This window comes from Protopterus annectens, chromosome 2.part1, assembly GCF_019279795.1.
Source record: "Protopterus annectens isolate FY-2018-M chromosome 2.part1, PAN1.0, whole genome shotgun sequence".
In the NCBI taxonomy this organism is placed as follows: domain Eukaryota; kingdom Metazoa; phylum Chordata; order Ceratodontiformes; family Protopteridae; genus Protopterus; species Protopterus annectens.
The window spans coordinates 1,665,846,397-1,665,868,265 of record NC_056729.1 but is presented as its reverse complement, the minus strand read 5'-3'; the positions used below and the strand labels follow the sequence as shown (position 1 = coordinate 1,665,868,265).

Here is a 21,869-nt window from a genome sequence, read left to right as displayed (position 1 = left end):
AGCAACTGATGTTTACATTGCTACAGTGTATTCAATGTTTCATTTTAATTGGCAGAAGCTGTGCAGCACAGATGGTCACTGCTATGAGCAGCATATAGTCCTGGGTTTGATTCTCTTACACCACACAGTGTGACTCTAGATAACAGAATTAATCAGACACTACTCCTTGGATACCCCCAAAAAAGAAGCATTCCTGCCCACCAGGCTTACCTGGTACACAGATTAATACAAAAGACTCGGAAAGGGATACTGAGTTAATTCATTTACTCTCTGATATCTGTTTTGTTCTGAGTGGTCACCTTAGCACAAAAAATCTGGACAAAGACACAAATAATGGTGGGACGAAGCCACAAAATTAGAGACAAATATTGCTCTTATAAACTTAGAAAGTTGCAAGAACAAAATAGTCTGTCCTACCATGCATTTTGTAAATAATGTGAAATCTGAAACTCAAATACTTGTCATTATTAAGTGAATTCAGTCCTCACTGATTTGCAACAAAATTCCAGAAAACAGCAAATTCATAATTTCGCTTTTGGACTTTAGTCATTTCCATGGAGTCCCATTTAAAAAATTCTCTCATCCGAGAGACTGTTTCTCCAAAGGTCATGTCCTCCCCAGAGGAGTCCCCCTCAGCAGAGTCCTCCTCTGGGGAAGCATAACCTAGAGGGGAAGGCATCTGAGAAGTGTAAGACAGAGAGAGAATCCTCAGAAGAGGAATCTGAACAGTCCTCAGCCTCTAATGTAGGAGGCTCATCAGTCTGGGGCCTAGGGCTAATTACAGGAGGGGCAGCCATAGCAGTAGCAGCCAAGGAAGGCCTAAGGGCCATAAAGGCATTAAACAGAGAGAAAGCTTGCCAGTCAGGTATGATCTCAAGAGGGGAAGTGACATGCTTAGTTTTCTGTTTCTTTTTCAAAGAAGAGACAGGCCTAGAGGGTGTAGGGCTTAAGGTGGGCCTTGTCTCAGAAGCCTCAGTAGCAAAGGAAGGACCAGTTTTAATATACACAGTGAGCCAAGGTTCCCCCTCATCATCGGCACCCAATGTCTGCATAACCTCTATGGACATGCTTTACGAGCTTGGTTCTGTGGCCTCCATTACAGTTCTGTATGTTTTTCCAGGTGAACCTCAGCCACAGGGGGAACATTGGGTAGGAGAGGTGCAGCAGTAGTCTCAGCACTTAAAACTTTGGCCTTCTTTTTCGGTGACTCAGCTGTATGAACGGATGGCCTTTCCATTGCAAGAGCAAGATGTTTGAGTCATTGGTTCTCCAGGTAGATGTTAAGGGCATGCAAATGACTGCGAAGGGTCTTTGGGATGAAAGCTTGACAAATGGCACAGGCCTTATGGTCAAGGTTGGGCCCTAGGCAAAATAGACGCAGGTTGTGGGCGTCCTTATGAGGGATGACGTCCACGCCTACACTTTCCCTTTCTGGATGACATGAACCTGAGCCGTCATGCAGTGACCAAGAAAATAATAAGAAAAAAGATCCCAATGGGGTACTTAACTTTAATTGCAGACTCCGATGGCAGAGACAGCAGGATGAGTTGATGTTCGACTGGTGGCAGAGAAGTTCTGAGGAAGGTATGTGCAGACATCACTTTTATGGCACATGTTCCCTATGGCCAATGTCAGATGTCCTACATACCTTGCAGTGACTAAAGCTTTTGTATATTGGCCGAATGCTTGGGTTGCTAGGCGGAGGCTAACCCAAAGGTTATGAATACTACAACGTAGAAGAGAAGCACGTCTATGGTTACGGCAAGATTTTACACAACTATTCTTTTTCTCTTATTTGTGTGATTTGCTCAATGCTTGTTTGCCTTATTCTTCTGTTAGGGCCCACTTATCAGCTCTTTATGCTTGTCTGCCTTTAACTCCTCCTTTAGTTTCTAGATTTTAGGCTAAGCAATTTCTTACAGACATCCCTAATATTAGACCTCTCAGGAAGCCTGTTCCTCCTCTCTGGAATCTTAAGTTTGTTCTGGAGAAATTGACTCAGGCTTCTTTTGTGCCTGCTGTTTCAGCTTCCTTGCAACATTGTTCTTGGAAGACAGTTCTTTTGTTAGCTCTTACTTCTGCAGATGGCTGTCTGAGTTGCAAGCCTTTATGGCTTGTCCGCCTTTTTTGATATTCCATGAGGACAGACTGTCCTTGTGTACTAATTCTTCTTTTATGCCTAAGGTGGTTAATGAGTTGTCACTTAATCAGTCTATTAATTTGCCTGCTTTTTTCCCCTCTCTGCAGTCTGACGGTGAGAGGGTGCTGTATACTTTGGACATGCATAGACAACTCAGATTTAATATGGATAAAACAAAAGCTATCAGAAAATCTGACCAATTATTTGTCTCCTTTCATCCTAGGTCTTTAGGATTAGCTGTTTCCAAGCAAACTATTTCTACTTGGATTTCAAACACTATTTCTTTTTGGATCATTGGAATCATAGGAACTTACTAGGCTATTGGCCCTGGGGCCCTTATAAGCCTAGCCAAGAATTTAGCCCATGTTCCAACAAGTCAGCACTCAATGCCCCTGTCCAGCAGAGACACAGGTGGAATCCCAGTGGTGTATTTTCTGTTTCCATACAGTTATTCAGGTTGTGCTTAAAAAGGGTTAATGAGGCACTCTGCTTGACGTGGAGAGGGAGTCTTTAGCACACAAATCTGTCCTGCCAACAAGTCCTATTGATGTCACAGACCAGGTTGAGGTCACGTGTGTGTTACTCAAGTAGAGCTTGACTTGCAGATATGCAGCAGTCCCATCAAGGTGGGGTCTGAGATTGCTTTGTATGCCAGACAGAGGTCACCTCTGAGGAGTCTGTATGAGACTGAGTAGAGGGATGGGTCTTTTAGCCTATCTGTGTAGGGTAGATGTTTGTGGCCCTGGATTCTCCTGGTGAGGAACCTCTGTGGTCTCTCCAGCTGCTGCATGTGCTTTGTGAGGTACATGTTGAAAGGGACATTGTACTCAATAATGGGTCTTACAAGGTAAGAATACAGGGATGTTATGACCTCCCTGATTCTGGATGAGATACTCTTACTAATGAGGTGGGCCTTGTAGAAAGCTTTCCATACAACGGAGGCAATATGGTGGTCAAAAATCAGTTTGCTATCAACCTGGGTGCCCAAGTCCCTCACAGCTGATTGCGTGCTTAAGGCTTTGTTATTAATGTGATAATCTGTGGGGACATCACTCTCCCCAAAGGGGATGATGATGCATTTTTTGGCATTCATTTTGAGGCCATGGTTCTGGCACCAGTTATTTGTTTGGGTGAGACCCTCTTGAAGGATGTCCACATCACTAGGGGAGTTGATGACAGCACCCAGCTTGCATTCATCTGCAGACTTGGTCAGCCACAGCCCACTGGTTTTGGCCTGCACCACAGAAAAGTATGTCCCAAACAACAGAGGCCCCAAGATGAATCCCTGGGGTATACCACTCATTACAGGTCTACTGCTTGAGGTGGCTTCCCCTATTTTGACTAGGTGGGTTCTATCAGTGAGCCAGTTTGCTACCCATCTGGTGACATATAGATTGATGCCTAGTTGAGAGAGTTTTATCTATTATACCCAAGGGGAGAATAGTATTGAAGGCTTTGGCCAGGTCCAAGTAGGCAGTGTGCACAATCTTGCCCTCATCCATGGCTTTCATGACTGCTTCAAAGAAGTCGACCAAATTTAAAAGGCATGATTTCCCCTTGACAAAACCAAACTGTGTGGGATCGAGTGTTTGGAGGTTTCCAATGTCCTTGTTAATGAGGTCCATGGTAATCCTTTCCATGGTCTTGCAGATCAGGCTAGTTAGGCTGATGGGTCTATAACTTCCTGGATTAGTGAATGCTCCACTTTTGTGCAAAGGGATGACAGTGCCTGTCTTCCACTCGGCTGGGATGAAGCCAGTACTCAAGCTTTGGTTGAACAGGGTGCCTAATGCTGCTGCAAGGTCCTACCTGGGTTCATGTAGGATGCAAAGTGGGATGTTAACGGGTCCCATGGAGGCTGTACTTTTTGCCTTTCAGAGGCAGTGATGACTTGCTCCTTAGAGATAAGGGGAGAAAGGCAGGCGCTGGGGATGTCCTGATTTACTGATGGGCGGGCAGAGTGGTGAAGTTTTCATTGAACCTGTCTGGCAACAGGTAGGCTATATTTATGGCATTTGCATATGTGGTGTCCTTGACAACCAGTTCTGAGCAGATCTGAGTGCGTCCTTTGAGATTGCAGACATATGTGAAGAAGGCCTTTAGTAGATGTGGCCAGTTTGGACTCGAAGTTTGCTTTGGAGGATTTCACTAGTCCTCTTATTTGGTTGTCCAGGCTAAGGTGAGGTTGCTTCCAATTAGGCACCTGCTCCTTCTTGGTCCTGGACAGCATTTTTTTCCCTTTTATTATAGAGTTTATTTATTGCAGATGTCTACCAGACAGGTTTACTCTTCCTTGAGGAGGATAATTTTGTCCTGTCATGTATTCCTGATTCCATGCAGCTATATAAATGCTTGTATAGTACTTTGGTGTAGGTTTGGACATATGTGCCAGTTCCTATGAAGGGGGGGATGTGAAACTGTTTATACCATCCATCATGATGTTGTAATCATCTTTGGAGAAGTTTTTTTGTTTGACACTAGCTGGGATGGGGTCGGGGAGATATTGACTTTGAAAGTGACCACTTTGTGGTTGGATCTTACAATGAAGGATGACACTGTAGGAATGCTGCAGTGGTTACTCATATTGGTTAATACCAAGTCCAAGATGTTATCACTTCTTGTGGGAGTGTCACGCAGCAGGTCAAAGGCATTTGCATTGACAAAATCAAGGAATCTCTGGGCATTTGTGTTTTGGCATGAGTAGTTCCTCCAATCTATAGTTGGGTAGTTAAAGTCACACAGGATCAGGGTAAAGGGTTGAATCTTGATAGATTCAAAGAGGTTCAGATAGGTAGAGTGGGCATCTTGAGTCAAACCTGGGGGCCTGTAGCTAGCTATGATTTGAATAGGGATCTTGTCAATGGTTAACTGTATCTGGAGTGTCTCCTCTGCATCATACTGTTTGACCTGCCTGGAGGTGTGTATGTCTTTAATATATATTGCAACTTCACCTCGTTTTGCTTTGCTGCCCATGGTTTGGTGTCTGAATGTGTGATGGGATGAGTAACCTGGTATGGCTGGGGTGCTGTCCACAGCTTCAAACCAGGTTTCTGTGACTGCAGAAATATCAGCATCTCTCAGTGTTAAGAATGCAATGAGTGCAGTTTCATGTTGAGACTCCTAGAGTTTAGCAGCATGACATTTAATTTGCATTTTGATGAAATTTTCATGTTGGTAGTTTTGATCTTATGGCATTGTCTAGAAAAGGCACTATGGAGAGGCAAGAACCTTTTTTAGAAGCCTGAAGCCGAAGGGAGACAGATGCAGGCCATCTTTAGCAAAGCATCATGGTCTGTCAATCATGTCTTTCCACGCTGTCAGGTACTGGATCCCCTTGGAATGACACTAGAAACTAATCCAATTGTTAAAGTCAATAATTTTCTGTTTGTACTGAGGCAACATTCTGGGTGATGGTAGAATGCTGCTTAAGGCTAGGAACATACCTGCCTGGGACACATATTCAGCAAGTTAGATCATGCCCTTCTTCATATAGTCCAGGTAGGCACATCTCAAGTCATTCACACCGACATGGTCTATGACAGAGTCATAACAGTACCTGTTGTTGACAGACTTGAGTGCATGGGTGATGTAGCGGATTCTGGCACCTGGCAAACAATGAACTGTGACTTTCTCCTTATCCAGCCTAGTGAGGGGCACATCTATGTGTGTCACAATGGAGTCTCCTATGACTGATAGGTTGGGTTTATGTTACGGCCTTAGCAGCTGTGAGACACAGGTGTGTGTGTACTATGTGTGGTGTGGTGGGCAGTGGAGTTTTTGTGTGTTTTTGCCTCTGAGGTCTCTTTTGTTTGGGTATGTTTTTATTGAGGACCTCTGCATATGAGTGTGTGTGTGTTGTGTAGGTGTGGGTGGTGTTTCAGGTGTGGTGTTTGTGTTGACAACCTTCTAAATGCCAGATATATTGGCTTGTGGGGGAGAGAGAGCACAGACCTTAGGTTCTTAATGGAATTGCATCTCTCACAAGTTGTATTCCTAGGTGGTAGTAGTGGAGGGTTGTCCGTGTACACGAGGTTGCTTCACTGTCTCAGGATGCCCATATCAACCAGACTGGCAGGAGGAACCATATAGAGTTGTCCATCCATATTTGCCAGAATCTGAGGGAGAGAGGCCTGAGAGAGCTAAGGGGGTAAAGGGTGGAAGGACAAGAGGAGTATTACTAAATGATCACACAAGTGCTACTAGGGGTAGATTTGTAGCTGGAATATCTCACAATGGGTTAAAACAGTGCAGTTGCGGTGCATGGTGTACAAACAAGCCCAAACCAATTCAAACGTGGGATTTAAACACCACAACAAATAGAAGATTCTAGTAACACAGAACTCTAGCCTCTGTGCCCAGAAATGTGCTAAAGATGAGAAACTACACTGTTGGGATACAGCTGTATCTAAGGGAAAATTTGTCGAAATTATCTGCTCAGCTGTGGTGCACAATTGTGTGGCAGTTTGTGGTGCTGGGCAATAAGCAAACAAGCAGAAACCCATTCAAGGGTTGGGGATTAAGTACCAGAAAGTTAAAACCTAAAACAACTTAGCTCACCCCCCCCAAAAAAAAAACAATGAGGTGCTTATTCAAAGCCCTAGACCAGCCAACCTTTACCAGCCAGGGACCAATCAGCACAGTCCTCTCACCAGAGTGCAGAAGGGCCTTTTCTAATCCAAGATGGCCCAGAAAATGTGCTCAGAACAAACAGCCACTACAAACAAACAACCAGGCCCAGAAACAGCAACCCTGAGTCTGGACTATGCTACAGCTACTATTTACACTATGTTAGGCAGAAAACACTGCAGTAAACACTGCAGAAATGTTTACCACAGCAGAAAAACAGCAGTGAGACATTAAATAAAAGTATTAAACAAAAAAAAAAAAAAGAGCAAGGAGACTGTAGAGAATGCTTTTAACTACAAACAAATCGGTTGTGATACACGTCTTGGCAGGAAAGTCAGAACAAACAAACAGATGCATAACAAATGGAGAAAATGTTCAGTTAATACCTTTCAAACTGTGAAAATGGCTAAAAAAGCTTTACAAACAGTGAAGACAGTAACTAAAATGATTTATCAGGCCCACTAAGGCCGACAGTTGCAGTACAACAGTGAAGTTTGTTTACAGTAATACAATACAGTAAAAAAGTTGGCAGGAGGCAGCAAAAGTGCAATAAATGGAAAGAATAACCAATAAATAGAAAAATAAGAAAGAAAACAGGCAACTTATGTTTTTTAGGAAGCTCAGACGCCTTTACTCTTCTGAAATGTCAGCACAGAGTTGTGGCTGCACCCCTCCTCCGTTCAGCTTAGTATGAACAAGCAGAAACCCACTCAAGGGTGGGGGTTAAATACCAGAAGGTTAAACCTAAAACCATTTAAAAAAAAACTCAAAAGAACCAATGAGATGTTTACTTCAAGCCTTAGAGCAGGCAACCTTTACCAGCCAGGGACCAATCTGCACAATCCTCTCACTAGAGTGCAGAAGGGTCTTTTCTAATCCAAGATGGCATGGAAAAGTGTTCACTCCCTCTCTCCATCCCCGTAGTCTTTATCCTTCCTGGATGTGCAGGTTCTGTTTGGTTTTCCTTGAACTGGTGTGCCTACTGGAGCAATCATTTCTGAGAATGGTACATCTGAACATCACCTTTATGCCCTATGCTGTATGAGAAGGATATGGGTTATGTTCAACATACCTTAAAGCAATCGTAGGCTTTGGTAGACTGGCTGGAAGTTGGGCTTCCATGGCAGGGAATCCAATATGTGATGAATACTGCAGCAGTGAAGGCAAGGACATCTACTGTTATGGTAAGATTTTACACAACTGTACTTTCCTGTCTCCCACCATGGCATATCACACCATAACCCTCAATATTAAATAGGTCTCTCAGGTATGAAAATATGAACATAAATATGAAAAGATGAATAATAAGTGACAAACCGTGATTAATTTCTCTGCTGCAGGATATCATACATTAACAATCTTGGTGTCATTTTGTTAAAAACTCCTCACACTTTCTAATAATGATTATTACTTGCTGGTAAGTCACTTAGTTAAAGAAACTGGACCTAAAAAAGGTCTTTATGCTATCAACAGCTATGGGTGTGAAATGAAGGTATAAAAAAGGTGCTGTAAGCGTGAATGAATTAAATGAAGGAAGAAGAAAACACAGCAAAAAATCATATGGGCACACAGGGTGGATATAGACTGCACAGAAGGCACATCAGCTGGAAACTGACCCAGAGAACCAAGAGGTGTGAGGTAGTAATGCTGACCAGTGCACCAGTGAGATGCAGAATTTATTAAGCTTATCTGTTATACAAAATGCACTGTAAAGAGTATAAAAGCCCTTAATGTACACTATAAAATAGGTGTATTCTTCCATCAAGTCTGGTCCTACACATTAAAAAATACATCAGAAATAAATTATTTGCTAATTGGCAGTATCCTTTCTTTCATGGTCCCATTTTGTACTCAGTCTTTTCATTTCAGTACCTTCCTTTATTAGTTAGCTACGGGGGGTTGACTGTTTTATGGTATATGTTAGTGATATCTCTGTCACCAAGCTGCGGTGACCTTGGGGTGAGAATAACAAAACTAAGGGGATGCAGTGGAGGAGCTTTGGGAAGGCTTCACCCATTTCAACATTTATTTTTTTTTTTAGTTTTTTTGTCATGTTTATAAGTGGTTTACATCTGAATATTTGCATTTTTGTGGTTTATGTACTGAGCTATCAGTCTTGTGGACTTACAGATAAGCAGACAGTTGTAAGACAGACTGTTTACTTTCAAGGAGAGACAGTGGAGCCGTTTATCACTTTAGTAAATAGTTTAATTTCAGGGGATCCCTGTACAAGAGCAGAGGTACTGTTGGATGACACTTCATTACTGTGGGATATGTATACCCAAAATGTTCGTATGTGGGGGCTGTTGCCGCAACACACACAAAGGTATATAGATGTGTGCTTGTGTGTATGTTTGAATGAACATACATAAATATTATATATTATATATGTTTGCTTGTGTATGTGTGTAAAGAAACAATTAACGTTACTATCTGAATGGTACATCAAAGGATGTTGTTTTGTGATAAAACAAAATACCTATATGCTTATAATGCATGTATTGCTGCAACTGTACTGTGAATTCAGAAAAAAGCCAATTTCTTTAAGCATCTTTCTTATGTCAGAAATGTGCTTTAGAAAGTTTTGTTAAGTACCTTTCCCTGTTAATATCTATCTCCATGTTAGTGCATAACATTGGTCAGTGCTGGTCATCAGTGAACAGCATTAAGAAGCTAAAACAGTGATGATTGCATTATTTATTTTTATTTATTTATTTGTTTTATAAATAAACTTGTGTGAAGTCACTTCATAGTAATCTATGTTTTTGTGTTATTTTTTGCCTTGTGCCTCATAAAAGTTTTGATTTTCTGGTAAATCACTATTGCCAGACATTAGAACGTTATACTTTTTATTGCTTAGAAAGAGGATTTTAATGCAAAAATCTGTTGTTCTATTGACTTTCTAAGTGAATTAGTGTAATATACTGTAGAAATAAATGTTCTTAATTTTGGACCTATGCTCCCATTATTTTTACCCTTGGCCCTGACTCTTGAGTAAAGAAGTTGAGAGTTATAGATGGTTCAAACATTTACTTCACTTCTAGCCTTTGTTTTTGTGTCAGCTCCAAGTGTCTTATTGCTTTCAATGCTGTAAAAACACTTTGTGCGCTTACTTATGTTTCTATAATTAGCAGTAAATTGTAGCAACTGAAGCTCCTTGCATATGAAGAACTGTGATTGAGTTTCTCTGATCATAGCTACCCCTTAAGTGTTGTCAATATGATTTATCTCATAAGCTTTGCTTTGTTCTGATCTCAAGTGAAGTTTATTGACATCCATGTCTCAAACACATAACAGCTTGGTTATGATCAGAGACCTGAGCGTAATCCTCTGTAATAATGATTTTTATCACTGGCTGGGCTGCACCCATATCCTAGTAAGCAGAACTGGCAGTTGACCATCTGTAATCTTAGATTATAAAGCAATGTATACTGTTGTTTAGAATAAAATGCTATCACTTGTTGATTATCAATCCTAATTGTACATGTTGTAAATAAATACACAAATGTATGCACACAGTGTAAAAGCATGTAAAATGTATTGGTGTAATGTACCAGTGATCAGTTGTTCATTATCTGTCTGAACTAGTTTCCAGCAAATAATTTTTAAACATATTCTACATGCTGTTAAATTCTTAACAAACCTATTGTCTGTATTGCATTAACATAATTTGGTCTATTCACACCTGTTTGCTTTTGCAATATGTTAGTGTGTCTGTGTTAGTAGGTTCATAGGTGATTACTAGGCTAATGGCCCAAAAGCCCTTACAGGACTTTCTATTTTTATCCCAAATCTCCAAATTTACTAATAGCTAGGTGAGCCTATGCTAAAAGTCTTTCGGCTTTTCCTGGTTAGGGGCTGCCACAGCCGAACTCCGGTCTGCTAATGATTGGCAGTGTATTTATATGGTGCCAAGTTAGCAGCCCGATGCCCAACCTTCAAAGAAGGTACACCCATTCACGCACACACCTACCTGCATGTCTCTAGATGTCACTTGATGCTATGTAGCCTAATTCTGACTGCCTCTTCTCATGAGGGACAAGGGCACCACCTCAGGAGTAAATTTACAATTACCTGTCCATTGATCTAGGCTGAGCTTGAAGAGAGTTAGGGAAATGGTTTGCTTTACATGAATGGGAAGATTTTTCCAGAGAAGATGTAGCCTCTGAGACACATATCTCTCTCTCTCTCTCTCTGACATAATTTATTCATGTCAGAGGTTAGGTTAAGGTACTTGGAGCGAATGACCTTCATGCAGTTAGATTTGCATATTTTCAGTCATCTGCAAACTTGGTCAGCCAAAGGCCATCTACTTTTGCCTTGATTTCTGAGAAGTGTATTCCAAAAAAGAGAGGGCCTAGCAGAGAGCCCTATGGTTCACCACAGGTGACTGGCCTCATGCTATAGGGGAATTCACCTACTTTGACAGCATGTGTCCTGTCAGTGAGCCAACTGGCTGTCCACCTAGTTAAGTAGGGGTTTATGCCTAGTTGAGAGAGTTTCTCTATAATACCTGAGTTTGAAATTGTGTGAAATGCCTTGGCCAGGTCAAGGTAGGAGGTGTGCACAGTCTTTCCCTCATCTATCGCCTTGGTGATCCTTCTTGGAGAAGTCAACCAGATTCAGCAGACATGATCTACCCTTGACAAATCCAAAATGGGCTGGGTCCAGAGTCTGGATATTACCTATATCTGTCACAATAAGGTCCATGATGATTCTTCCGATAGCCTTACAGATGAGATTAGTCAGGCTTATGGGTCTATATTTCTCTGGGTCAGTTGATGGACCACATTTGTGCAGAAGGATGACTGTTACTGTCTTCCATTTTGCTGGAACATAGACTGACTGGAGTCTGTGGTTAATTCGGGTCTACTAAGTCATGTTTTAAGTTATTTAAAAGGCAGCCTAGATTTTTGTCCAGGCCCACAGAAGCCATGTGTTTAGCCTTAGAGAGCACAGAGGAGACCTGCTTGAGATAGTAGGCTGAGGAGTGTTGGCAGGTATACTTTGGGAAGCAACTGGGTGGGAACAGGGTGATAAAGTTTGATCCAAAACCTGTCAGCAAGCAGGTTGGCTATTCCTTCCATTTTTGTGTAGGTGGTGCCATCTACTAACAGCTGTCTGCATAGCTGGGTATTCCCTGACATAGTTAAAAATGCTTTGTGATTGTCCTTAGCTAAGGAGACTATTTGTGCTTCATAATTTGGTTTTCAGGTCTTAAATCGGTCTCTGGTTTGTTTGCTTAAGCTAATGAAGGATTTCTTCGTCCTCTGCTGAGCCTGCTCCCATTTATTTCTGGACATTAGTTTCTTTCTTTTGTTGTGTAGCCTGTTTATAAAAGCAGTCCACCAGGGTGTCTTGTTTTTCTGGCAATGTATACTGTTGTTTAGAGTAAAATACTATCACTTGTTGATTATCAGTCTTAATTGTACATGTTGTAAATAAGTACACAAATGTATGCACATTGCACATGGTGCAAAAGCATATAAAATGTACTGGTATAATGTACAAGTGATCAGTTGTTCATTATCTGTCTGAGCTAGATTCCAGCAAATAATAATTATTAAATGTATTGTACACGCAGTTAAATTCCTATCAAAACTATTGTGTGTATTGCATTAACATTTTGGTCTATACACACCTGATTGCTTTTGCAGTAATTATTAATGGGGTATGTGGTCTTTATTCATTTCAAAGGAGATTGATTTATGGTCCTATCTTTCCAATGAGGGTGTTACGCTGGGGGGGGTATAACACTCTATGTCCAGAATATTAAAGCCACTAGTGGGTGTTCTGACCAGCCATTCCAAAGCGTTTGCATTGATAAAGTCCAAGAATTTGAGCTTGCATGTGAGTGGTTGTTCATGTTCCCTAGTCATTGGTAGGTTAATTAAAATCACCCATGAGGAAGGTATTGGGCTGTATGGTGAGTGATTCTAAGAGGTTTAGGTATTTAGTATGTCTGTCTTGATTCATGGTGGGGGACCTATAGCTGGTGATGATGTGGTGGGGGATTTTCTCTATGGTTAGTTGGACATGTAGTAGTTTGAAAGAGCCGTACTGTTTGACCAGTCTTGAGGTGCACTTACCCTTTATGATGATGGATACACCTCCTCCTTTGGTTCTTTCATGATCAGATGATGGTCTGAATGTTTGGAAGGCATTGCACGGCTGGGGTGTTTTCCACAGCTTTGAACCATGTCTGAGTGACTGCGCAGATGTCAGCATTTTCCCTGGTTTGGCACCTATGTCTCTAATGGACACAGACAGCCTGTAAATGTTTCATCTCCCAAGCCCCTGCTTAAACTTATCAAGGGTATCAGAAGAACTTATCAGAGATTTGCGATGCATGGCTAGACTTAAAAAGGCCCTTGTGGTAGTAGTCTAGTAAACACCTATGAACCTATGAGTGCTTCTATGTAGTGCAGTTTCTTGTTTAGACTCCTAGCATTTAACAGCAGTACCTTGAGCTTATCAAGAGAGGATTTTGTTGCATTGGGAGGTTGGTTACTTTGACACTGTCTAAAAAAGGCACTGTCAGGGTGGCTAATGCCTTTGTCAATATCTAAAAGCCTAGAGGAGACAGGTGCAGGCCTTCTCTGACAAAGCTGCATGGCCTGTCAACCATGTCTTCCCATGCTGACAAATACTGGATCCTCCTGGACTGACACCAAAAGTTAAGAGAATTGTTAAAGTCAATCATTTTTTGTTTGTATTGTGGCATCATCCTTGAAGTTTGAATGCTGCTAAAGGCTAGGCTCATACCTGCCTGGGACACATAATCTGAGAGCTCAATCATATCTCTCTTCATACAGAACAAGGAGATGAGTTTCTGGTCATTTACACCCAGAAAGACTACGACAGAGTCATACTGGTAGCTTTGGCTGAGTGATATGTGTGCTTGTGTGATCTGTTGGATCCTGAAAACTGAAAGGCAGCTAACTGTAACCTATTCCTCATCCAACCTGGTGAGGGGGAAGTCTGTGTTTCTCAATATGGAGTCTCTTATAACCAGTATGTCAGGTTTTGTGGTGTTTTGCTTTATGGGCTTTTTTCTGAGTGTGTGCATTTTTATATATTGTAGTTGTTGTTGACTTTATTGTATATATATGAGGTTTCTGGATGCCATCTTTGGGAGGTCTCTGAGTTTTTGGTAAGTTACTAGTGAGTACCTCTGCATATGCGGGTCAATGTGTCAAATCCTTATTTGGTGTTGAGGGGATGTGTGTGTGTGTGTGTGTGTGTGTGTGTGTGTGTGTGTGTGTGTGTGTGTGTGTGTGTGTGTGTGTGTGTGTGTGTGTGCATGTGTGTGTGTGTGTGTGTGTGTGTGTATGTGTGTGCTGACAACCTATTTAGCATTTGATATACTTGTATGTTAGAGTCCTGCCTCCATTTTCATAGTGTAACTACATCTCTCACATATAGTATTTGTTAGTTTCAAGATTAAGGGATTGTCAGTATACATGAAACAATTGCTACATTGCCTCAAGATGCCCAATGTCCAGAAGGCTGGTCACAAAGTTGTTAGCAAACTACCTATCCATGATCCTTACTGTGGGTTTAGTCAAGGAAGGGAGGGGATTAAATTAGACTGGACTGTGTTGGTGGCACAGAGAGTGTGAATGGGAACTATACTTTGTGTATTCAAAAGTGACCACATAAAGGGATGCGGCTCACTGCACAATTTTTGCTCCTAGAGCAGCAAGAGGTTATTCTAGGGGAATGTCAGTTTCAAGGCATTTGCTTCTATACTGGGCACTGCTAACCACTACTGCACAGAGAACAGGGTACTGCTAACCACCACTGCTTGGAGAGCAGCTTAGCGCAAATGTATGGCTTAAAAACAAGCAAAGAGGAACAAGTTTTACTCTAATTACCTGTCAGGAAAGCACACACTAAGCCTTCTACAAGTACTGCCTAACTCCGATAGGTCTGATCAGCACACGTCTCCCACAAGAGAGCAGCGCACACAAATTAGGTACAACAGCCCTAAAACTGTCAGATACAATGTAATACAGTGCAATTAATTACTTAAAGCAGCAGTAGATAGTGCATTTTTAATGTAAAGTGCAGCAAAAAACAGCAAATAACTTAAGAAACTGCTAAAATACAGTTACAATTAACAAGAGATGTGCAGCAAAATACTTATTTTCATCTTTTGAGTAATAAATTGTTCCAGGTGAAAGCAAATTCTCAGCACTCTCAAGCAAATGTGTCAAATGACAAGCAGTTCTGAGTAATTATGCCAAAGCCTGAGTAAATGCAAGGCTTAAAAATGAGCAAAGAGGAACACATTTTAAGCTAACTACCAAACAAGAAAGAACACGGTAAGCCTTCAGCCAGCAATCCCCAACTCAGATAGGTCTGATCAGCACACTTCTGCCACTAGAGTACAGAAAAATCCATCTTAATGTAGAATGGCTGGTTTGGAGCCCAAGTGTAACAAGACTACACAAACTAGCTACAACAAGGGTACCAGAACTTGTCAGAGATTTGGGATGCATGGCTAGGCTAAAAAAAAACCTTGCGGTCTTTAGCCTAGTAAACACCTATGAACCTATGAACAGCCCTACAATGTAATACAGTACAGTTGTGTCTGAAAAGGGCATGTTGACCATTCCAGTCAACCAATTATCAAATGGAAATATTTATTTATTTACCAGGAAAGTCCATCTGGCACAGAGTCCATTTTCAGTATAGGCTTGGGGAGAAACACTCCAGATGTATTTCTTTCGAATGTGGGAGGAACCCAGAGCAGCTAGACAAAACCCACATGAACACAAAGAGGACATGCAGACTCTGCACAGAAGGCAACCCAGCCAAGAATAGAACTGAAGAATCTCTTGCTGTGAGGTGACAATGCTAACCGCTGGAACACTGCACCGCCCAACTAAATAATAAGAAATAAATAAACAAGTACATAAATAAATAACTGCACACACACACACACACACACACACACACACACACACACACACACACACGCACACACGCACACACGCACACACGCACACACACACACACACACACACACACACACACACACACACACAAAACACACAAGGTTTAAGCTATTTGGGAGCTTTCCAATAACTCTGACTGGAATTATATAACTTACTTGCAAAACAAAATTTGATGTTGTTATATGGTCTTACATATTTGTAATAAAATGTCAAATACTATATTACAATGTTTATATTAATAATTTTTCCAGTTTCTTTTTTGTGACAGGTTCCATAATTTAAGCACTAGACTGTACAGTATGTACCTCATGAAAGGGTAGGAATTGTTCTGTTACAAATATGGTCTTAGGTTCCAAAAGGCCCTGATGTGACCCTGAGTCCTTATCCCATGACAGCCATTCTGTTTAGTTTCATTGTTTGTGTAACACATATTGATTGCCCATATTAAGTGTATTTCACATTCTACAAAAAGCTGTCCTTACTAGAGTAAATTATCTAATAAAGCTGAGCATTACTTTTTGAATCGTACCCAATGTATTCAAAGAAGTAAAGCTGACGAATATGTTTCTTGTTTATTACAGGATGTGAATGACTGCTACTTGGAACTGTTCCAGACACACCTCCGCCTAATATCCGTTAATACAAATGGATTAGCTTACCAGGTATTGCTCAGAGCGCAGAACTTTGGCCTAGTTTCACTGTTTACTGATAGTGGCTTGCCACAAGAAGCAGCATTTATAAATTTATTTGCTGAGTCTTCACATTAGATTTTGCTACTGCCTTGTAAGAAAACAAAATCCCTTTTTGCTATTTTAACAAGATGCGTACATCATAAGGGATTTTACTAGTCATAATTTGGTTTTGAAGGGCAATATTTCAAAACAGAACCAAGGCTCCATTCATTCATTTATGTATGTTTTACTTTATAATTTTTTTATTAACAGGTTAGTAAGACGTATCCCGACATATCATTAATCTTCTTTGTTTAATGCTAGAAGCTGGATTTCTGATGCATATTTTCATCACTTAATGTTAGTCTGAGAACCAAGCCTGAAAAGCTCAGAGAATAACATAATTTTGCATGGATATAGAATATGTTCCTGCTGCTGAAGTGCATTGTGGGTAGACACAGATGCTGGTAAGGGCAGTACACTCCTCTCTCATGCTCGAATGTTGACTCAGTCTGCAGCAGTGTGATGCATCTGTCTTTGCATGTCATCACATATGGCAGACCAGGAGAACTGCCAGAAACATGAATGATCTTCACAGGAAAGGATCTGCCCTTACCGCTGTAGACATCTACATAATCTGTGGTGAAATGAATAAAACTTCTTGCAAGTCTAACTCCCTAACCCAAGCTGAGGAGGTATTTGTGGCAGAATGTAGAACAATTTGTGTAAGGATAGGCTCGAAAAAGAGAAATATGGGAGTGTAGTACATGACAATTGCTTGTTACAGGACATTATTGTGTGTAATATCAGAGGATGAAATATTAATTAAAAAAGAATGTACATATAGCTACTCTAGAAGCAAGTTATATCTCTTTTGACATCAGCAAGAAAGAAATGGCTCACCCACTGTTTTACGGGTGCATGTTTAATGATTTGTTCTAGGATCACCCAGATAGTAAACAGAGAACTCTTGTCTTCTTCTTGTCATGCCTTTCCTTGTCCTGTAAATAGAAAGCATATTCGTGAGTTGAACTCTGATCTGACCATCTTGCAATCTGTATGACCTCACTCTGACTGAAATGGTGCATATGACCTGAAGAGAGAGGGCCTGTTACGCAGTTTACTTGTTTTAGTACTCTTACGTGGTGTTGCATGTTGAATAGCCGTTTCCCAACGTGCTACACTAGCACAGTATCCCATGCCTTTTATTATACTTTGTGTTACTTTTCTTTCTGTGTTTTCCTACTAATAAAATATGTGTGTGTGTGTGTGTGTGTGTGTGTGTGTGTGTGTGTGTGTGTGTGTGTGTGTGTGTGTGTGTGTGTGTGTGTGTGTATGAGACAGGCAGTTCTATTACACCCCATAACAAAAAACTTTTAGTAATGCACAACTGCAGCCCAAATCTATTTTTTTGTGATTGAGAACTATATCAATTTATTTGTTTATTTGTTTATTTATTTTTTGTTTGTTTACTGAGGTAGTACACTAATCACAATCGACCATTTTTGGGTACTGCCCAGATTCTGTTGCAAAACATAAAGGTTCTGGGTCAGTGATTCATTCTGCCCAGCTGATGTGCAGTCTACAAAGAGGCGATACAAAGTGAAAGACACATAAAAGGAGCACGTAAAGTGCACAGAAAAACGAGGCAGTTACTTGGCTCACTTCACAATTGTCAGTCTGTTGGTTGTTGCCTTAGTGTGAAGTAATCATGGAGCACAAGACAGGCTGCAATAGTTAGGGCAATTATTGATGAGTGAAAGGCAATGGGGTCTGCACTGAGATTGTCCTTTACAATGTTTCAAACAATTTCTTCCTCTTGTAAGGTTATATTTATTTACAGGGAAGATTAGGAGCAATGTCTCTTAGAAAGAGTAATCCCTGTGATGTTGCTTTACCGTTATATGTATTCTAGGGGACAAAATGCATATCAGTCCAGTTCTTTTCTAATGCACCGTCAATGATACAAACTGACACAGTCAGTGCTGTTTCTCTTGCTCTGTGAATTAACCTGACGTTACAAAGGATGCAGGGCATAACTCTCAACTGTCCCGAGTTTTGCCTCATATGTTTGTTCTGTTTGTCATAAAACGTGTGGTTTTCTGGAAAAATACTGATGATTGAAGCCACTAAATAAAGGAGTACCTTTGAATTTCAAAGTTCATATCTTCCAGGAAATAAATGCTAAGACAAATCATGTAATTTTAGCAACTTTTTAAGTTTACAAGAGTAATATTGAAAATATGTCCCTATTTTTGTGCCTTTGTACCCTAATTATTTTAGACTTTGTCCAGGTTTCCTGCACTTGGAGGGTGAGAGGTATACTGTAGGGAAGACAAGCAACATGGCTGTATTTGCACGTTACAGATGTGCCTTTAAGGGAAAAAAAGGTGGAAATATTTATCAGAATGTGTTACTCAGTCTGCTGTGTTTTAAATGAGTGGCATAAGTAAATGAACTACTAACATGCTGTAGCATGTTAACACAAATTCAATTCATCAGTGTCATCCTTTAGGAGAGTTGTCAATGACCTATGGGCTTTACATTTTACAACTAGTTAACAGATGGATAAAACTCTAAGAAAATGATTTTCTCATTTTTCTGTCTGTCTCTCTCTCTCTCTCTCTCTCTCTCAGACCCACACATATGCAAATGGGTTTACCTATAAATAGCCGCACAATGTATGTGCAAACAACATATGTGCGATAACAAATAAGAACGCACTCACAATAGCGACGTACAAATCAGCGAACACTTAGTGTCGAACTGACCTGCATACCATGACCATTACCTATACGGAACGAAATTCCCTACTGCTCTGGACCCAGGAAAAGTGCTACCATGGATCACAAGGGGGGCACAAGTCCAGTATTTGGTGGGGTGGCATCGGATTTCGATGTGTCAACTGATGACATTCTGAATAGCCGACGTTTCATCCTGCAATGTTATTTATCGCTATTTTGACCATTCAACATATTTGTGTTTGTTATTTTCATGGTAAACCATGTAAATGTGCGTGTGTATATGTTTAATAAGATTGCAACTGTCAGGCAAGGAATAGGGTAAATCTGATACACACACACACACACACACACACACACACACACACACACACACACACACACACAGACAAAAAGACAGCAACATGATAACCATAACAAGAAGAACGGAAAAGGAGCACTGAATGTGCATATTTGTTTTGTGTGTGTGTGTATGGGGGGGGGGGGGGGTCATGACTTTTGTACAGAATGGATTGTGTGTGAAAATTTATTTCATCATTTGTTGACCAGGTTAGTCCCCCTAGGCTAGTAGTTTTTTTTTTTCAGGGGAAGCTCAAGGTGGTAAATTTGGACAAGATGTCAGGGAACCTCCCCTATTCTTTTTAATAGGTGCTGTGGGATCATCTATATCCACCTAAGCTGCCACCTACTCAAGCATATGGAGCTCTCAGTTTAACTTCTCATCCAAATGACAACGGGTCTATATTATGTTGTTGAAAAACATCTTCAGCGAATGCCTGTTCACCGACCAATAAACAGTGAAATCTAACTCCCATGAATGGTGGTTTCAGTGATTTTTTTTTCTAGGGAAAAAAACACTTGGCCCTCGTTGGGAATTTGCCCTTTTCCCCACTGTAGTGCAATCTCGGAGTTGGAATATTTAGTTAGGGGTGTGGGGGCACAGACCCCCACAATGGGGATGTGGGGGGGGGGCAAAACCCCCACACATGGAAGGGTTTGAAAGTTTGTCTGCTTTTTGGCTGTCTAAGTGCTTTTTCCCCTAGGAAAGAATTTGTTGAAACGAATGTTCAAAGAAGTTGGATTTCGCTGTTTAGGGGTCGGTGAACAGGCATTCGCTGAGGAGGTTTTTTGACAAGTATAGACCCAATGACTACACACTCATGAGTGCAGAACCCATATATGCTGCACTGCAGTGTCAACAATCCATCTCAATGATGTGAGAATAGAACCCACAGCCTTCTGTACCAAAAGAAATGTGTTTCCTGTTGCGCCATTGACACTGATGGAATGGTATAAGATATTATAAGATATTATTATTAATATTATATACATGATCAACATGGAACTTTTTCATGCATAGCCAGGGACCCCTGTCTGACTAAATGACTTCCTCAGAGTCACACAGTAGTCAAATGGAGGTAAAGGGAATCAAACTCTGGACTACACGGAGCATCTTACTAACAGCTCATAATCTTAATCCTCTATGTTAATTGCCAGAAAATGTATAACAGTAGTAACACGTCATATAAACAATGACAGTTTAGCAGATTACCATGGAAGATTAAAGCTATGAGCTGATAATGAACTTTGTTCTGTAATCCTGAGTTTGATTCCTGCATCAGTACTCATTTGTATACTCAATGACTTCAGGAAAGCTAGAACTTCCACTGAGTGACATTGAAAACCCCTTGTATCAGAGGCACATGGTATATATGCAAATGAACCTTATGAACATCAGGCGTTTCAGCTCAATAGCAATTCTAAATGCCTATGACTTGTTTCATCATTTTAATGAACACTTTCAGGCCATTTTTGGCCTTGTTATGACCTCATCAGCACAAGCAGAGTGCATATCCACAGCTAATGGGGTTTGGCTTCATTGGCCTGAAAGTGTCCCATTAAAATGACAAAACAAGTCATGGGCATTCAGAATTATCATTGAGCTAAAACGCCTGATGTTCATAAGGTTCATTTGCATATATCCCACGTGCCTCTGATACCAGAGGTTTAGGAGGTCACTCAGTGGAAGTTCTAGCTTTGCTGGAGTTTTCATTTTTATTTTTACTGATTGGTTTTTAAGAGACCTTCTCACACATTGTTTTAGTTTGTTGTTTGGGATATTTTTGCAGTGACCTTAATGGTAATGGACATCAGCTGGGTATAACAGGCTTGTGTTTCTAGTTAATTACTCTGCTTGTATTGTGGTGGTTATAACAAGGCTGAAATATGTGTATCCATAGTTAGTGGGGCTTGGTTTCATTGGTCTGAAAGTGTCTGTTAAAATGATGAAACAAGTCATGAGCATTCAGAATTGCTATTGATCTGAAATATTGCCATTGATCTGAAATGCCTGATGTTTATAAGGTTCATTTGCATATATCCCTTCTGCCAATGATACAAGAGGAGGTCACTCAGTGGAAGTTCTAGCTTTGCTGGAGTTTTTATTTTTGTTTTTACTGATTGGTTTTTAAGTGACCTTCTCACTCATTGTTATACTTAATGACTTGGAATAGAGCACATAAATACAGTACTCCTGAGATGCATTATAATCAATGAGTCAAGGCTAAGTATCTGGTAAATTTGTTTGGTAGAGTGAACAACCTAAACAGATGTTACTATATTAGCTTTTATGTAACGTGGCTTCCAAAAAAGAGAAATTTCTGAAGGAAGCAGTGAATGCGATCTGGACAGAAGTAACTCATAGGCAGGAACAAGGGGAGATTACCAA

At 40.7% G+C, this 21,869-nt stretch overlaps 1 protein-coding gene across 3 annotated transcripts in view; it reads left to right on the top strand.

The window, feature by feature from the left end:
- PLEKHN1 (pleckstrin homology domain containing N1) overlaps positions 1–21,869 on the top strand; it is a 186,306-nt gene that overhangs the window by 63,330 nt on the left and 101,107 nt on the right. For all 3 annotated transcript variants that reach the window (XM_044063094.1, XM_044063095.1, XM_044063093.1), the window contains exon 4: positions 16,311–16,391. In XM_044063094.1, the coding sequence (XP_043919029.1) occupies positions 16,311–16,391 (81 nt within the window). The remainder of the gene's footprint in view (positions 1–16,310; positions 16,392–21,869) is intronic.